This window comes from Poecilia latipinna, unplaced genomic scaffold (genome assembly GCF_001443285.1).
Source record: "Poecilia latipinna isolate Pla-1442-1.1 unplaced genomic scaffold, P_latipinna-1.0 Scaffold874, whole genome shotgun sequence".
Lineage (NCBI taxonomy): Eukaryota > Metazoa > Chordata > Actinopteri > Cyprinodontiformes > Poeciliidae > Poecilia > Poecilia latipinna.
The window spans coordinates 168,861-188,124 of NW_015113490.1; the positions used below are offsets into that span (position 1 = coordinate 168,861).

At 40.0% G+C, this 19,264-nt stretch overlaps 1 protein-coding gene across 4 annotated transcripts in view; it reads right to left on the minus strand.

The window, feature by feature from the left end:
* ets1 (v-ets avian erythroblastosis virus E26 oncogene homolog 1) overlaps positions 1 to 19,264 on the minus strand; it is a 45,745-nt gene that overhangs the window by 15,948 nt on the left and 10,533 nt on the right. Inside the window, exon 1 of one of the 4 annotated variants that reach the window (XM_015048306.1) lies at positions 9,509 to 9,879. The exons of the other annotated variants lie outside the window; for them this stretch is intronic. Within the exon in view, the coding sequence (XP_014903792.1) occupies positions 9,509 to 9,575 (67 nt within the window). The 5' untranslated portion in view covers positions 9,576 to 9,879. Of the gene's footprint in view, positions 1 to 9,508; positions 9,880 to 19,264 lie in introns of those variants that run through there. 4 annotated transcript variants of the gene reach the window in all.

Genomic DNA, 19,264 nt, shown 5'->3' on the forward strand with positions numbered 1-19,264 from the left:
GTGTGTGTTTTTCCCAGAAAAGGTTTTTAAAATCTTACTTTTTTTCCTTTTTTTTCCCCCTTTTTTTTTTTTTCTTTTTTTAAAAAAAAAAAAAAAAAAAAAAAAAAAAATCACTCATCTTATCACGTCAGGCAAATTGGTATGAGAGAAAACTGTGTCACTAGCCAGCAGAGAACCACCGTTCGTTGAGCCCAGATGTCTTGGCATCTCCACCGTCGGGTGGTTTTATCTGCCAAGCAGAGCTCAGCTCATGCTTGTTTTTACCACTCACTGACGTCTCGACCTTGTCTGGAATGCACAGCAGCTGTCCCTCCTTCACCCATGTAATCAATGTCTGTCTGGCTGTTAGTAAAAAGTAGGGCTCGCTCTGTTGTTCTTGTCCCTGTTCAAAAGGGACCTAGGACAAAGGATGTGTTTGTTTTTTTGTTTTTTTTTGGTTGTTCACTTAAGTCCAACTATGCCGGTTTTAATATGTTTCTCTCTTTTACAGAAATAAAAAGTTCCATAGGAAAAATAAAATAGGACTGGACTGGGTATCAATGTATAAAAAAGGAGCCAAAGTAGTCAAGGTTTTTCTCGGCTGAATGGAGCAGAGTGTATGGCAGCTTTGCTCTTCCTCCTCTTTTTGCTGGACATCTTTGGTCAGCTGAGGGAAAGAAGGTTTTTGTATTTTTCTTGCTTATCTGAGCAATGCATATAAATTGCCAAAAGTAACACTAGTTATGTGTGTTACTTTATAAGGAATAGTAAGACAAACAGCGTTACAATAAGTGTAAAAATCAATGTGTTGAAAACTGCAAGTATGAATAAATGCAATTTTCAAACCTTACTGGAGTATTCCATACTTTGCAGGAAGTCTTTTAAAAAAACCAGCGGAACATGGAAGAGAACAGGGTAGGGTACCATTCATGCAAGAATCCCTTACCAGACAATGCAGTCTTAAAATAATTTTTAAAGTACATCATTGCACATACAATTGTACTTCACAGTTCTATAATAAAAATAAGATCTTTGCATGCTCTGGATAGTTTGGGTCAACTAGCCTTCTACCAAACATATTTTCCTCTCAAGAGGCCTTAGCAGAGCAGATACTCTCATGTTGCAAACGGCTCAGACAGTCTGCGCTTTGATGTGAAGGCAGACGCAAAATGTGGCAGTTTATTTGAGCTGGATGGAGTGGAGTTTGTCTGCACTTTCGAACCGTTTGAGTCCCCTCCCTCCTGGTCGCTTTCATCAGCCCGGCTGCTGTGTGTGCTCGCCCACGCAAAATGAAACCTACTTTAGCACTAAATCCTCCATCAAAAGACACTAAACACCACAGAGTACAAGTGATGTTGGGTTTATAAGGAAGAAAAGTATGAGAGAAGTATGAGAATCATGAATACAAACAAAATTAAACTGTGAAATGCAAGTTTTGTTGTTTGTTTTTATAACATGTTCTTTTTGTTTACATACATTTGAAAAATTAGCGTTGTCATTTTTAAAAACTTAAACTGTAAATACAATATGTACATCAAGAAAATATGCTTTGTGCATATTTAGAAAATGCACAATTTTGCTTTATTTGTGTATAAAGCATGAAGAGGAGGGCAGAACAATACTGAAAGACAAACTCTAAATGCAAAAGTAAAGTGATAATAGAGCAGTCTGCATGGCGAATGATCCATACGAAAGTTATCCATGGCAGCGCTAATGTACAATACGCATCCATTAGTAGGAAAGAGGCGAGCTCGGACCTAGACAATCTCTAGTAAATGATGAAGTCCTGATACAATTTCAGTGCCTGCGAGTCCCATTAGATGCAACATGGTCAGTGCGCGCAGAGCCTTAAAGCATCCACAAGTCATCACTTTCCACATTAGACAGTGTGGGTTTGTCCGCAAAATGAGTCCCATCCACTTAGCTCACGAATTGTGGGAGAGGGTGTAAATCATGAGCCAACATTAAGGCATTCACATTTCACCAACAAGGCTTAGAAAGAAAGGGTGCCTACAGTGGAAAAATGAACTGGAGGCAATTTCTACTAATGATGCATGATGAATAATAAGTTAATCTATTCTAAGAATCACCAAATGAGAGTGGTGTTTTATATAGACATGCAGTAAAAGGTATTGATTTGCTACTCGTGTCATTATGACTGGGACAACTTCCACGGACCCGTGCGCTCCTGTTACATTACCAAACTGAAACAACAAATCTGCCTGACACCTTTTAGCAGACATGGATGCACTAAATTACCAGCCATCTTTGTCTGCATTCTGGCTTATGGATGAGAATTTGGGATTGTTGTGGCTCAGACTGAAGTCGATAAGGCGTCGGTAGGCATGGCCAGGCAGGGCAGGGCAGGACTGAGGAAGATAGAAAGATTGCGTCTTGAATGGCTGAGGGGAAGCTGAGCTGGGGGAGCGTGACTCACCAGCTTGTAAAATGAGCCCACCATGGGATAAGGGAACCAGTGGTGGGCTAAAAGCAATTGAGAAAGAGTCAAACAATTGAATGGGAGGATTCATAAAGATCCCCTCGCTCTTCTCTTCATCTCGCGAGTGACATCACAGTGGGACTGGAGCCATCTCCCAGCCTCTGGCAGAGGATCAGTTCATTCATGAAGCCTGTGCTGCTGCCTCCACTCACAATGATACATAGAGAGCAGGCAACCAGACCCTATAAATAAGGGACAATATGCTTTATATAAAGTGACTGAGCTATATATAGCCTAATAGAGTTAAGTGTCAGGGTGGGAAATAGAAAGTGGACAGTGAAAAAACAAAAACAAAAAAAAAAAACAAAAAAAAAAAAACATGAGAACTGTGTCTAAAAAGCTATTCAAAGGGATCTCTATAATGTGAAAGAGTCCATTTTCTGTGGTTAAGCTGCAACTTCCTGTGGGAATTGGGGTGAGTTGTGAGTTCAGGTGAGGGTCATTTTACAGTCACTGCCAAGGATTGCCTGGATATCCCAACATGCAGGAAGCTGCAACAGCAGCACATAAAGGTGGAGAAAAAAAGACAGAGGTTTGAGTCGATCAGACAAGACCTTATACTGCAATTGGTTTTCTGAGGCAGTCTACTCTACCTTCAATTGAACAGGGCTGGAAAGTGCTAACCAAGAGTGCCTTTGATGAAGATCCATATCTAGAGCACCAATCTGGGAACAAGAGGTCATAGACCCTACCAGTATGAAGAGGGTCCATTCACCAGTGCAGGGTGATAAAGTGGCTACTGAGGGTTGCAGTCGAGTAAGAGGGGGAGTAAGGGCTGGCTGTCTGGTTTTAACAGGGCTTTTTATTCAGTTAGCCAAGCTGTTTTCAATTTTCTATTTCAAAACTAAAAGACCAGGAATAGACGTGCAGGCAATGTGAAGAAGCCAGCCCAGACCCAGACTAAAACTTCCTTCAAAGCAGGACAATGATAGGCTAAGGCAAACCAAACCAGGAAAATCCCACCATCGTAGGCACCAGCACTGAAACACTACTTTTATTCTAACATCATAACCACTGGCTTCTGGCTGCCCTCCATGAAACACAAGCTTGCGGTGATGTTAGGAAGCTGTAAGAGATAGGACTGCTATTGCCGACATCATAGTAAGAGCTGCCCAGGACCATCGCTACCGCAGACACATTGGCAACTGAAGCAGACATTAATAATTGAAATTGTGATTCATGCAATCATGTACAGGAGCTACACATAGCTTAATTAGAGATTTTGCTATAAACAGAGTGTATCTCCCTGATCCATATTGAACTGCCTTGCAAAAACAGCTGAACTTTAGGTATACCTCAAGTATTCAGGATTAGGCAATAGTTATGAATCTATTGCAAAACCCTATTGCAAAACTCTTAAGTTCTCCTTTAGGTCTAGGAGAAAAATGATAGTCAACAGGAAAGGATCTTGTAAAAGTGACTTAAAAAAACTGACTTTGATAATACATTGCCCTGGTCCAAGTTTCTAGGAAAAAGAAAACTGCCAGACAAGCACAATAATGGAAATGGTAGGTGGTGTTAGTGCAGTCCTATATAGGGCTAGCTACCCTGGCACCGACATCCCTCATTGGCTGTGTCCGTCCCTGTTATAAACAGACATGGGATGCTCTGGGGGAACTGTTTAGGCATTAACCCAAACACACGACATATCTGACAAACAGTTTACTCTCCACGTTTAATTTTTTCCAACAAAACAGTGCCTGTCCCATTTTTAGTCCAAAGCAACACATTCCACAGCCAGGTTTCTGATACAAGAGTGAGTCTTGTATGTAAAGCACTCTGCAGCTCTGAATTCATGCTCACTGAGGCCTTTACAATCAACCATTCTCTTTTGGTGCATATATGTTTCAAAAAGCCTGGATCTAATTATACACCATGCATACATTAGAGGTTGTATGGTCTGCAGATGGACACTTGATAAATAAATTCCCACTAGACCACACTGTTTTCATGTTGCATGCCTCACATTCCACCTCTGTTTTACAATCGCTAATGTGCTTCTCACAGCTTTCTTGTTTTCCTCTAATGTGACCAAAAATGACTTGTGGTCTAGGCGGCAAAATGGTTTCAGCTCTGGATGATGAATTACTCTTCTATTTTAAGCTCAGTGTCGCCTCCATGCCTAATAGGAGCGTAAAACATGTACAAAAAAGCTGACACATTCCTTTATCTTGCTAAGATAAAGGAATGCGCAACACCTCAAACTTAACTGATTAAGAAGACATAAACCAGAATTCGATAACATGAAAAGTTAGTGTTTTGCAAGATGAGATGGAATTGATTTCCAGCATGAGGGTAACAGTGTAGTTATGCAAACTCTCACACAAACTGACTTCTTTATCTGCCACTCTCCAGTTCTCTGCCTTTCTCTTAACACCACAAATCAAAACACACAAGACACACAGATGGGTTGTGACTCATTTCATCAAAGAACGACTGGACTTCAGGGGATAGCGTGCTGCTTCATTAGACTATGTGACTGGTCATGAGAAAAGCAATGACCATATCTTGTAAAATTCCATGCAGTGACTCACAATTTGCCCAGCACTACCTTGTAACCTTGTATATATATATATAAAAAAAAAACATCAAAAGCTGTACAACAGCACATGGAGTTTGCATAAATCAGGATACAAATAGTTACATAAAAGTGATCTATTTTATGTAAGTAAAACAAAGCTTTAATAAATGCTGATTTGACAATGAAAAAAGACAGATTGGTAAAAAATTAAGTAATGACTCCAGTTTATGCTGCAGTGTCTCAAATGGAGGCTTTAAACCTGTACCCAATTTACAATTCCATAGAATTATTAAAGTCCAGGTCATCATAAGGAATGAGAAATGTACCGACATTGAAGACTACACTAGCCTCAAAGACATAACCTTTCCATAACGTTTCGATTGGGTTAGTCAGTCAATCAATATGCCTTTCATGCTGTAGGCCTAATACACATAGAGTCTGTGGCTGTACCCCATTTATTCAGCTAATTACAGAACCAGACACAGACACAAAAAACAGCTGGTGTGCAGTTAAAAAAAAAAAAAAAAAAAAAACGTTAAGAAAATCTGGAGCATATGCTAAAAAAAAAAAAAAAGAGTGACATGGCCTCATTGTGGACAGTTAAAAACATCCGTGTTGAAGCAAACATTTTAGTGCATTTATTTTGGATTTTATTTTTTTTTGTTTTTTTGCTGGGGAAACATTGCTCCAGAAAGGGGATGCATAAGACACACATAGTGTAAAACAAAGAAGGGGTCAAAGTAGAAAGCACTCAAGCCAATGTCTAGACTTAGTTTAAATTTTGTATCAAACTGTGCCAGAATGGGTTCGGTAAGGCTGGTAATGTAAAGAGGGCACAGGCATGACGGAGTAGCAAAAACACAGTCAAACAGACTCACCATCGGAGAGCCAGTGGCGTGTGGTGCAGCAGGCGTCTAGTGCCATGACTCAGGGATTACACGCTAGGAATGACTGGGGATGGGACGAAGTACGCTCACTAGGAACTCACAGTATCCCACATCAAGGAGTCGTGAGAAAAACCCATGTGGCCAACAGAAAGAAATGGAAACATTGGGGGGGGGGAAGAATAGAGGGGGTGAATCGTTTGAGGACGAGTGGGTGGGTAATTGACTATAGAGTTACAAAAAAACTCTTGTTTGTGCTAGACTTCCCCTACCCAAGTATTTTATTTTTTTTAATTTATTTTGGTTTTTTATTGTTTTTGTGAAAAGTGAGTCAATAAGATGGTGTAGACAGAAGGCTTCCAGGAGATCCATTACATTCGGATTACTGTTCATTCAGACCATTTACTGCTATCAAACTGACCACACCTTGGTTGTTCTTTAAACCTTAAGATCCTGACTCTACATATGTTTATTATTTAGTAGAGTGCTGTATCTGCTACTGACACGCCTTACTTTATGACTAAGCTTTATATGCAAAAATTAAGGCGTGTAGTCACTAGGGAAGCATTGTGAAAGGACCTACGCAGTACATGGTTTTATGTGCAGAAGATAGACTCAGTCAAGAAGCAATGAATGAAGCACTGACTGAATAGGGGGAATAACCCATTTCATAGATTTAATGTACAGCAAGGAAAGCAAAGAAAGACAAGGTCATTGTGGAAAAGCACAGACCTCCACTTCATGCTGGCCAGCACAGGGAGGCCAATTGTCAAAGTTAGCACCTACAGCACTGAAGGTCAAAACACAGTCTGGTCAAAGACTGTCTGATACAATTTTGGTGGTGTAATGAACTGATGTGAACAACTAAGGTCTGATTCTTGCAACCAGATCAGCCTCAGTTTCACTAAAAAAAAAAAAAAAAGGAAATTATTTGCACTGCTTGGTGAGATTCACAGACAGACCACATGAAGAAGGGTTAGGATCACCCAAACAGTGTTTACACAGCTGCTAACAAGCCACACACTCTCAAATATTGCCATATATTACACTGTGCCACTGAAGTAGCGTTGACACAATACATGATAATAAAACTGGAACCTTATGCAACTCTCTGTCATTGCTCCATAAAGCCGCAAAGTGGGAATCTCCATAGAGAAGAAAGTCTGACGTAGTTCTGGAAATCATCTCTGTGGCATGACTTGTATGTGCTTGTACTGTATGTGCCTGGCATGGAAGTAGATGCCATATAAGGCCTTGCTACATGAGCATCAGCGCTGCACTGTGTTGATCAGATAAAAGTGAGCCTCCCTTCAAGGTCTCTCCATGCGTCCATGCATGCCACCCAGCAGGGCATGCTCGGAAGCATTCCAGTCAGCCACTGAACCCCAAATTCCAGGTCTTATGAAACCAAGCAGTCAAGTGGGAGAAAGCCGAAAAGTATGTCTCATCCTGTAAATGATTGGCAAGTCTTTTCATTAGCAACTGTATGAAATTTTGCTTGATTGTGCTGTACTCCTACAGAATACAGACCAGCTTTTCAACACCACCTCTGGAAAGCTAAGTTTTGTTATGGCTACACAGAGTTGTCAGTAGCAAAATATCGTGGTCTGGGTTACCATGAAAAAAAGAAAAGAAAAAAAAGAAGTGTACTTTGCTGGGAATTACTCACTGTAGCGCTAGGGAAGAGGGGTGAGGGACAGCATAAGAGCTTGGGGAAACATTAGAAGCTGTGTTTGGTTGTACCTCTGACCCTGGCGTTGTGTGAGCGCTTTGAAAGAAATTACCTCAGCTGGAGGGTGAGGACAGCCCCACGAAAGCCGACACTGGCAGCACTTCCGTCACAAAAGAAAACAAATAGTATAGTAAGGTGGGCTGGAAATAGCCTACGCATGATAGCAGGGTATAAACATAAACACATATACCGTATACTGATGCAGGTGTTTTGCAGAAAAGGTGACTGCTGCAGTTCTAACTTAGCAACACTGCTTTTTTTTTTTTTTTTTTTTTTTTTTTTTTTGAAGCAGAGGACGTTTCGGCAGAAACGTCCACTGCTTCTCAGTGGCAGTCCAGCACATCCTTCTAAAAAAAAAAAAAAAAAAAAAAACTGTAAATGATCGCATTTCAACTCACCCTTAAACTTTTTAGAAGTTTAAGGCTGAACTTGTCTTCAACTATGTTGCTTTAGACACTGGGAGTACGTTTATCTTGTAAGCATAGTAACAACAAAAAGTAAACACAACTGTATATGTGGAGGCAGTTGGAGCAAGTTTCACTTGGGTTTTGAACTCCTCCTTCGCAGGCTTGCTATGACCCGAGTGCATCCAAGTGAGAGTAAGAGGGGCCGAGCATTGTGAAATGGTTTTGCAAGATAGCGCTACGCTCTGGCAACATAACCACGCCTGTCAGCAAATTTTTTTGTGTGTTTGTAAGGTATATGTGTATTTAGGCTTTGCTCCGCAGGTATTGACAGTAGGGAGAAGCTGGTTATGGCGGTGAATCACTGCTCCTTTAGTCGGTCAACTCTGGCAATTAGTGTCAGATTTCCATAATGCACCGTTATTAGCTTGCTGCTCAGCTAACAGGACTCAAAACGCCACCTGAGGTGTGAACAGGCAGGGGAAATTGATGTAAAAACAAACAAAAAAAAAGTGAAAAATGCAAATCAATCAAACAAAAGCTTTAAGTACAGGAAGTGAAACTATACAATGTTTTAAAATCCAAAACAGCTCAAAACTGTGGCCAAACCCATCACTACTGCTTGTATAATACCTCCAGCCAGCCAAGAGCTGGAGAGGCAAGCCTCAGCAGTGCAGATTCATCACATCAGCCTGCCTCTCCTTTCCTCTGGATACTCCATTTCAGCCACTTAGGAGAAGGAGGAGGAGGCGAAGGTAGTGAGGACAGAGGAAAGGGAGGCAATGGAGAGGGGGGCTATTAGGGACCACTGATTGTCTCCAAGGTGAAAAGTCAAAGCTCTACCCTGCATGACATGGGATATGTAGAGATGGGTAGGAGAAGAAGGGAATAAGTTGCACAACATAATCTAAAAAAAACAAACAAAAAACATAACTATGAACTAAATATGAGCAATGTCTCAATTAGAGATCAAAAATTCAGAATGGGAAAAAGTAAGATACTCAAAAATGCCATGTTTCACAAACACATCCCAGCTAAGTGATATGCTATCACGTTTAAACTTTATTTTAATCTTAAGTAACTGATGCAAAGTGTTCGCAAAACTTTAGGATTATAGGAAATGCACGTTTGGCCTAATGTAAAGTTCATAGCCCAATGCATTCAATAACAATGACGCGAAACACGCATACAGTACGGTACAGCCTATTGCATGACTGTGGAGCCTCAGGCGTGACAGCGTTTTTCTTTGCGTGTTCTCCAATATTGAGCAACAAAACAGTCTTAGTACATTAAAGGCGTCCAGGACGTGTTGTCCCCCTACTTTTAGCGCGTCTAATTGGTGAGAATCAGCGCTGTGCTTTACTCATTAACGTAATCTGTCACCGACCGGGTCGCCTTAGCTACGAGAAAGAAAAACATCTAAGGAGTGATGTTAGTCCCGTGCTAACTGTCAAAGCGCTTAATAAGAGGAAGAGTTGTCTTACTCACCGTCCATCTTTTCAGCCTTTATGATCGTTAACGTCGGTTTCATATCGACAGCTGCCGTCATGATCATCAGATCAGCGTGGTTTGAAAAAAAAATGCCGCGTTCCTTTTTTTATTATTATTATATTAACAGCTCCAAAAGAGGGGAAAAAAACTCAATAAGTGGGTAAAATCTGCTCCTCCTTTGGCGATTCTAATTCTATTCTCCTCACACTACAACACGAATAAGATTCTTTTACTCTAACTTATCTCGTTGTCTCTCTCCCTCACCGATGCATACACACACACTCCCTCTTTTCCTCGTTCTTTCTTACTCACTCACTCACTCACTCACTCACTCCTCTGTATCTCTAGCCATGGGCGTTGCATTTTGCACAGACCCGAAGCGCTGCGACTGTCGAAGGGGGCGGTGTTTGAGGGGCTGACTTGCCAGTTGATTCACAATTCAATTACTATGTCCCACTCTTACCATCCCACCCTCCCACTCATACACACACAAAGACCCGATCACACCCCCTCATTTTGTAGTGTGAAAATACTCTTGCCAAGACCACAGAACGTCATCAAATGTATGACTCGTTCCCGAAAATTCCTCTTTTTCCAAGAACACGAAAACAGTTTTAAAAAGTGGGGCTCAGTGTTGAGTGCCTTGAATGACTTGTTCATTATTTAGGCAAATGATTTTAAACGACACTGCAAAGAGTTTATTAAAAGGCTTTGATTCTTGGTATTTTGAGCCATGATGTTTGGAGTCTAACTTCAGTAGAAACAAACTTTGCTTACAAATGAAACATTTACTTCGGCATCTTCTTCCTGGTTCAGAGGACAGGACTGACATTGCTATGACAGTCAAATATAGTTAAGGCTGATAGTAAAATTGTTTACAACTTGCACCTCATCACTAATAATGTTTATGTAATAAACAGTGTGAAGCACTGCAGTCCGGTAGTCTGCTTGCCTCATTGCTGGCTTATTAGGTAGCTGCAAAACAACACAATGTTAGATGAAACATGAATGGTTCAAGGTTTCCAGAATAACAGTGACAGTTCTTGTGTGCATTGCACTCTGGGCAGGTGCCCCCTTTTCTATGTGCAACCAAAAGTGTCTATGCCAAGCACAAAACATATCCAGAAAAAATAAATAAATAAATGTGATTGGTCAGAAATCTAAAGAAACTCAGTGAATGTTAATTTTCTAACAATTAGTCTTGGTGCAAAGTTGGATAACTAGAATGATGCTTGAATTGATTTCTAAACTTTTTTTGATGTGACAGACAATCATATTTTTTGTTCACATGGAAAGTGCACACATCACAAACTGTTTCAAAGTGCCTACATAATTACATTGGGTAACACTTTATTTGAAGGGGGGTGAATAAGACTGACAAACATGACATAACACCTGTCATGAACACCAATAAGCCTTCATGAATATTTATGACTGTTGTCATAAAGCATCATTTGGTAAATTATGACACTTTTAATACAAGGTTGACATTATTCAAAATGTCTTTGTTATGACAACTTGGCATTAACCAAGAAATCATTACTGATATAAATTTGTTATAAAAGTATTACTGATTGCACTTTAAAAATTAGGTAACTTTATGTTATTAAAGGTAAAGTTTAAACAGTAATGATTTCCTGGTTAATGTCACGTTGTCATAACAAAGACATTTTGAATAATGTCAACTTTGTATTAAAAGATGACAACAGTCATAAATATTCATGAAGGCTTATTCATGTTCATGACAGGTTTTTATGACAGTGTCATGTCAGTCTTATTCACCCCCCTTCAATTAAAGTGTTACCTTACATTGCCTATGTTTGACATTGACATTGTCTCAAATTGGGCTTTAAAGTATCTGTGTTTACTGTAATATTAATCAGTGTAACTCTTGCCAACTTACACTTCTACAGTTTTCAATTAGACATAGCTAAACACTAGTGAAACTCCTTAAAAACATCAAAATAGTTCTTTATTTTAGCAAGGAATCAGTTACTTTAACATCATTGGTCACCCAAAGTGCATACTAGTACTTCTTGCAGAAAACTGCTTAGAGCGTTGTTTCGCCACCCACAGGCCCTGCAACTCTGAGGAGACGACACTATTACTCATATTAAAAACCGACACTCTGTCTCTAAATGGGACCAAAAATAACACAATAAATGGCCACAGTTTAGTTACTCTCCACTGTGTTGTAAGACCTGGTATTTTTATAATTATGACTGAAAACTAAATAATTGACAGGGATAAAATAGAAAAAGAATTCATGTTAAGGTATAGTTTATTTCGTTCAAAACATCTCTTTAAAGTCTTGGGCAAGCCTAGCCTTCCCCATAATTCACCCCCATAAACACTTCAGAGTATTTCCTGTTCGCCTCTTACAGATCAATAAAAACCTGCCATGTCTATTTACTTCACATTACTGAATCAGTTAACAGTGCCTAAAATGCAGCTTCACAAATAGATGCACATATCCACCTAGGTAAAGTTTAAAAATAGTGTAGTCTTTCTAACTTTAATTTTAATCTAACAATAAAATCTGCCAAACCAGGCCTGCTGTCACCATGATCATCAATGAAAATCCAGTTTCTTAAGGTAAACTGGGTGCTCTAGTTCTAATTTAGCCCCTTTTTATGAAGTTTTGTGCTTTCATATTGACAGTAATTAGGAACAATGGTCATGTCTTACTGGAAATTGAATCAAAATCTTGTTCTGCCACTGAAAATGAACAATGACAAGAGAAAGACTGGGCTCTCCAGCCGCAGTAAGTCTGTGCACAAGGCTCTGCCATTAGGGGCTATCTCCCATGGCAACAGAAACTCTAATAACAGATTCTAATATTATTGCTTTTAACAACAACAAGAAAATTGAATGTACAGGATAGATGAGGAATGATGCAAGTACTATCTATCTGAAGTTCATTACTGAAACAATCTACATGGTTTCTACACCAGGCTCCTATTTTCTAAGCAACCAGCCTCATTGTGACTGACAGCTTGCCCATTATTACAATACCTGTGCATGTGCCTCATGCATGTATTTCTAAATGGGATGATCTGGAAAGAGACAGGGGAGCCAGGATTATTGATCATATATGGATTTTTAAACCGGTGGTACTTCACTGGCTCCATTAGCCGCCCCGTATCAGGTTTCATTGGCATGATAGCAGTCTCATCTGAGAGGAGCACTAGCGGATTCTGTATTGAGAAGAGCTGCCTCACCAGAGGGGCTGAGGGTGGAAAAGAATGGAACAGTACTTCTCAATTCACATCAGCTAGCCTGACCATCACTCGCTCGCTCTTCTGACTGAACCTCTTTGTTTTCTGTTAATGAACTCCCTTCATTTCTGTTCTTAGAAGGACAGCCTGGGTTCCTTTGCGCCCGAGGGCAGCCATTTAAGGTTTAATGGCATTGCTGACTAACATTGAGTCTGGAGTCACTGTAGGACATTTTACTTTGGACTTCCTTTAGGTTTTACTTACCGAAATCAGTTTAACTGCAGCAAAAAGCCAATTTAATTTAATTTTCCGCTTTGCTCATTTTCTACCTTTCCAAAAGGTTATAACAACTGATTCAGCATAAAATATAACAGTATAAAAGTAAACTCCTTCCTTTATCACAAATCCATTCTTTAGACCATAATTGGTGTTATTTCAGGAAATTTGAGGTGAGTCTCTGGCAAAAGGTTAAAAGCAGTCAACAGCTTACCAAAAGCTGTTTTCATTTATAAATACAGATTATTTATAAATATGAATGACGAGTCCAAGCTAAACCCAAAACTAAAGCAGAGTTTTACCATCTCAAAACACTTTCAAACCCAAACTTTTCAAGTTTATTCTAATTCTATTTATTGAACCTTTAACACTTTGCCACCTTTGCATAGAGTTAAACAACTGAGGCATTTGCAGTTAGGGGTAAAGTAGTAACTTCTATAGCAGTAAATGTGAATGTCATTTTGATGATTATTCGACTGATTCGTCTGGGAGTTATCCCGCAATGGATTTGTCCTTAAAATCATAGCTGAAAATTATGTTTTACCAGAGTATGGTATGTTCAAGTTGAGTTGGAAAACCAATGAGACTCTGCAGTTGTTTAGTTTCTAACTAGTATTAGCAATGCATACCCCTGGCAATTTATTTCTTATGTTATCTGAACAAACATACATAACATTTTCATAACCAACACTATGTGCAACCAGTTTGAAGAGATTCAAACTTAAGCGATGTTTGCTACATTTCCTGTTTTACATGTACAGCAGCCATATTGGATACTAAATTCAGTACTGCTCAACCCTCAGATTTTCCCCATCAGGAGTGTTCTTATTGTTTGCTTTTTTGGGTAAGTGACAATTTGAAGTTTAATACAATAGTATTGTATTATAAACTGCAATAATGATTTTGAGATCTCATAGGTCTTGCCTGACAAGTCCTAAGCGCCATCCTGCACGGCAATCAATCTGGATTTATACTGAACAAAGACACAGAGTATCTAGGAGAAGTGAGACATTAAGTGATTATATCCTTTTAACAGAACCTGTTTTATGCAATGATCTCAGATCCAATGTCACTATAAAACTCTCATATTTTTCTATTCCCAAAGAATAGCAAAAGATGAGAGGGAAATAAGGATCACAATCAACACTGGTTAAACACACAGCAGCCAATTTTATATTAGCCTAGGAAGTTTTTGTTCTAAGCAACTATTGTTAAAACAAACGGTGTCTTTTCCTGTCTAGTCAATGTGATTGTTAATTGTCTTCCAGTCAGAAAACAGACATCCAGTGTGTGTACTAGACCTGTCTCCGATCAAAGAAGTTTGGTTTCAGCATCTCCGATCTTCACCTGGCAAATGCTGTTTCCATGGTTTTGACAGTTAGCAGGCTTCACTCATTTGTGCTGCAGCGCAGCAGCCACCGGCTAAAGCAGTTCTCTCTCTCTCCCTCTCTTCTTGCTGCTTGCTGCTTTCTGCCGCTGCTGACTGTCTCTCATTGGCACATCTGCGTTGCCTGCCTGTCTGTAATCCTTAGATGTAACCGTTGCACCTGCTGCTTTTCACAGAGTTAACGGAAAGGTTATTCGATTTAGAGCAATCCGTACAGCTGTCAAGTGATATTTGTGTTTGATGTTGGCACCCTCCCAGCAGGTTGCAAGGGTTAGTTCTGCTCAAAGTCTTTTGAGTTCTCCCCCCCCCCACTTCATGTCTGTAAGACTGCTAAATGGTGATCCATATGTAGGATTACACTGAAACATGTCTCAGACAAAAGATAGAGTATGACGTGATGTGTTTGGCATGGCATGTGAATAGACACCATTTAGCATGTCATCAATCAGACACTCATTTATAGCCACTCAAGCATGCACACAGACGGGTGATGGACACACACACACGGACACGCACTCATAGGGACAAAGAGAAAGAGGGCAGACAGTCAAACAGTAAAACAGTGGGGTCTTTGTGGCCGCTGTCTGGGAGCTCAGTCACAGCTCTATCTGTGTGAAGGTGCCAAAGGCTGGATGCACTCCTGCTGAGATCAGACGCTCAGTTTAGAAAAGAACCCTGCACACTTGAGCGTGTGGCTGTGCTCGTGTACATCTCTTCCCTAGACCTCACATTCCAAAGTATCTTCCGATAGCATGCGGTGGTGTGCGTGTCTGCTACTGAATAATGTGCATGTAAGTGCACTGGGAAAGTAGCGGGGGCCTCCCTGAACAAAGGCTCAGCTCTTTTCTGAACAATTAGCTTTGCTAAAAAGGACATCTCTTCCTCCATTAGTGGCACCACGTGCCCCCCATCACTCCATTGTGCTGATAATTCAATTATCCCCACCCCCCTGTGAGGCTCTTTGCCTCCCAGACTTCCCTCTCTCTGTCTTTCCCTCCCTCCTCACTTTTAGAAGCACACTTTGAGAAGAGCCTCTTCTACCTCAGAGCTAGAGGGTTATTTGGTAAGTATGTGTTTTTAATTTACTGTGCATTACAGTCAACAGTAACATTCAAAGAAATGGTACTATAAATCAGGCATAGAGTAGCAGACTAGAGGCAGCTGATGTTCTTTTTGATAAACTGTCTTCTTCCATTTAATAGATGACCTCAAGCTACCACGGACTGATCTGGACTCTTTTATGGAACAAATTTGTATTCACACAAATTCACATGAATTCACACGTATACACGACAACAATTGTTAGTTCACTCTCATTAGACATAGCAGAGAATATAATCATGCCTTACGATTCATTCAAACAAAGGGGACATCTCTCTAAGGGGTTATTAAAGCACCACCTTTCCTGATGAGCTGGCATCTGTTGCATCATGTCCCATCAGTGATTGCGTAGCTTTTGGAACTGTGTGTTCTCCAGCTAAGATCTGCAATGAGTCATTGCATTAGCAGAGGGAACTTACCACACAACACTTCCTAGAAATAACACTTGTGGTACTCTGGAACAGAGAACACACAATATGGCCTGTTTGACACACATATATATTTATATATATAAATATATCTTGTAAAACTGAAGTCAGTCTAGCAAAGCCTCATCCACTTGCATTTTGCTTCTTCTGGTACAGAAAACTATTTCAAAACAGCAACTATTGACAAATATTGTCACTGTTTAATCATTTGGAGACTCATATTGTTATCTATGTTATCTATGTTGCTTCCCCACGTTGAGGCTTTCTCTCCCAACTGCAGCTAATTACATCACTTTCAAACTGGTGGTATTTTGCTCATGATTAAAGCCAATATAGGCTGATCCCATACTTTGATGTCAGCCATAACAAACAGTTTGTGTTTTACTGTACCTTTTTGCAAACTAGGTGTTAGACATGAACTTTTAGCAACTTTTAATGAAAGCAGTAAAATCGTAATGAAAATAATGTGTTTGATTTAATTCAGCCTCGGGCCTCCAATTAAAATTAATCAGTTGGGTTGGATTGAACTTGGACACAATGCCTATGTGTTTGGTCTGTATCAGGTTGGACTTTTTTTAAAGTCCAATCTAAACTCTATCACAGATTTCTACTTCAGATACGGATCAGGAGGAAGTTGTGACGCTTGGAGTTCAGACCCCAGCAGGTGAAGCGCTCACAATTTAAGCTGAGTTGTTGCATTCATATTTTCCATTGCATAAGTTTAAAAAAAAAAAGTAAAATGAGACTTATAAAAGGTAGGTCAGTTTTTCAGGTAGTGTTCATGGCTAACACAGCAGCTAATCATTAGCAAAAGAAAACAAAAAAAAAGTATGAGTAGATCATGACTATCATGACTTATTATTAACAAAATCACAGGAAGTGGGTTGTAAAAGGAAAATGACCAAAGGCTTCCTTTGATGTGTCACTTCTCAGAGCCTGTTTCAAGAAGGAGGATAAGGATCCAGTGTAATGCTGTTTTACTAAATTCCACTTCTCACTCAGCAAAGCCTAAAGCTAAAATCTACAAATGTCCCAGCTGGTAGAAACAGATTGTCTCTTTCCTCTGTTAATTGACTAGCCTGGGTGTTTACATCATACTGCGCGGTTCAAATATAGGACCAAGGCAGCTATGCAACCCATTCCTCCACAGTTGTCTGTTGGTTTTCCGCGTTTCCACTCTTGTTTTGTTACATTGTTAGAGGGGGAAGTGTGCAGTGGTCTGATTAGCATCACTGTTTCCTCCTTTCCCATAACCCCCCGGACCCCAGCAGGCTGCCTGTTTACTTTTAGAAATAAAAAATGGGCCTGCGCCCGTGAGGACGTGCCCCTCATCAGAGATGGGGCCCCCCCTTCCCTCCCTCTTTCCCTCCACTCCTCTCCCCACCATCACCGCCGCCAGAGCTCCACATCTCAGATCCTCCTCTTCTTCTCTTCTCCTCCCACTGTCACTGTTGCGGTCCTGTGTCTTATCCCATTTCCTTATCCGTCCTTGCTCCTAAAACTGTATTCCTCCCTCTCCCTTTTGCTCGATCCCCCACAAGTCCCCTCCTATTCCGACTGCCCAGCTGTCAAATCATATCAAATAAAACGCAGGCCAATGGTCCCTGAGAGGCAGATCACAGCTGTGGCTCCATGCACTAAATGTGAGTGCATGTTTAAATGTACACTGAACTCACAAGTGCCTGGGAGTGGATGTGTGTACTATCTGCGTGTGTGTGCTTGCGTGCGTGTGTGTGTGTGTTTCGGCTTTACTGAATGGAAGGATGCTGTAATACAATACTCGCCAGAGTGCAGGGTGTGAATTTAATGAATGAATACACAGAGTGTGCATCACCGCATGATGTTAGCAGGATGCACACATATATGTAGGATATAGCTGTGCCTGGATTTCAGTGAGACTGCACAGACAAACACACTTCATCTTCTTTTCTTTCATTCTTGTCTTCCCTTGCAGACACATATAAATAATTTCCAAAGTGGGAAGTTACAGCAGGTTCCCTTGGTGTAAGTGTTGGATGGTTGAAGAGTGGAGCTGTATAAACAACACTATGGCATGGCTGTCGTCAGGAAGGAGTGTGTGTGACATTGGGCTCAGGGCCAAACATACAAAGTTTCTTTTTTCTTCTTTTTTCAACTCCCCCCCCAACCCCCAACCTCACATCTGTTCTGAACTGTTTCTTTCTCACACTGTCACATTTCATTTAGCAAACACTTAATCTATTTGCAATGAGAAAAGTAATATTAGATCCAACATTTTAAACCTTTTAAGTAAAAAGCCAACATGTTATGTGGAATCAAAACTATTGCAATAAGTCTTAGTTCTGAGGCATGTATGCTGAAAGCTAAACATATATCTGCAAAAACACTTTGTCTACTTAAAAACATGTCCTTTAGGCAAAAAAAAAAAAAAAAGTGCTGTTAAAATGTTTACATTTAAAGAGAGATTTGAACAGTTCAGCTTAGTTTGAATAAAACATGTGGGACTTGTAAGAATATTTTACTGTTTATTTTAATATTTGTGGTAGAGGGGGCAACATTAAAGTTATTCGGTTTAACTTCTGTTTCATTTTTGATTGGGTGGATGAATTTAGAGGAACCTTTAAGCCATTAGTTTCCTCATAAAAAACACACAGCAATGCACACAATTACTGTCAAAAACATAAACAGAACTCTAATACACTGTTGTTGCAGTGAGTTGGGAGATCTTTTGGCCTCCCCTCTAATTTCTTGCAAAACTATTCATACCTTTTGAACCTCTTCCCATTTTGATCTGTTACAACAAATTTTATTTGGTTTCAGTGTGACTGATCAGAATCATATCAGTATCAAATTATTCAAGTAGAAGGAACCAGAATACTTCCCAAACTGCATTTTAATTCAGCTCCCATATTACTCAGGTACTCCTTAAATAGTACCTGATTGGCAAGACCAATCAATTGGTCTTGCCAAGTAAACCTAGGCAGACAACTTAGTCTACCTGTTTGTAATTTAAACCGCATTAAGAATGCAGGTGTTCTGTTACCTAAAATATATGTTAAAGAACATATATGAACAAATAGCTTTATGAAGACCAAGGAATGCAGAAGGTCAGGGATATGGTTTAAAACAGGGTTACATTATAAAATAATATCTCAATCTCTCAACATGTTATACCATGTGGTTCAATTTGTACAGTTTGTAATGTGACAGGTTGGGGAAGGAGAAGTCAAAACACCTATAACTCTGGAGGAGCAACAATGATCCACAGTTTGGCTTTGAGCGTGTGTCGATAAGACAACTACTAATCGTGCAAAAAAAAAAAAAAAAAAAAAAAAAAGCGGTGGTTAAAAAAATGCCGAAGAAC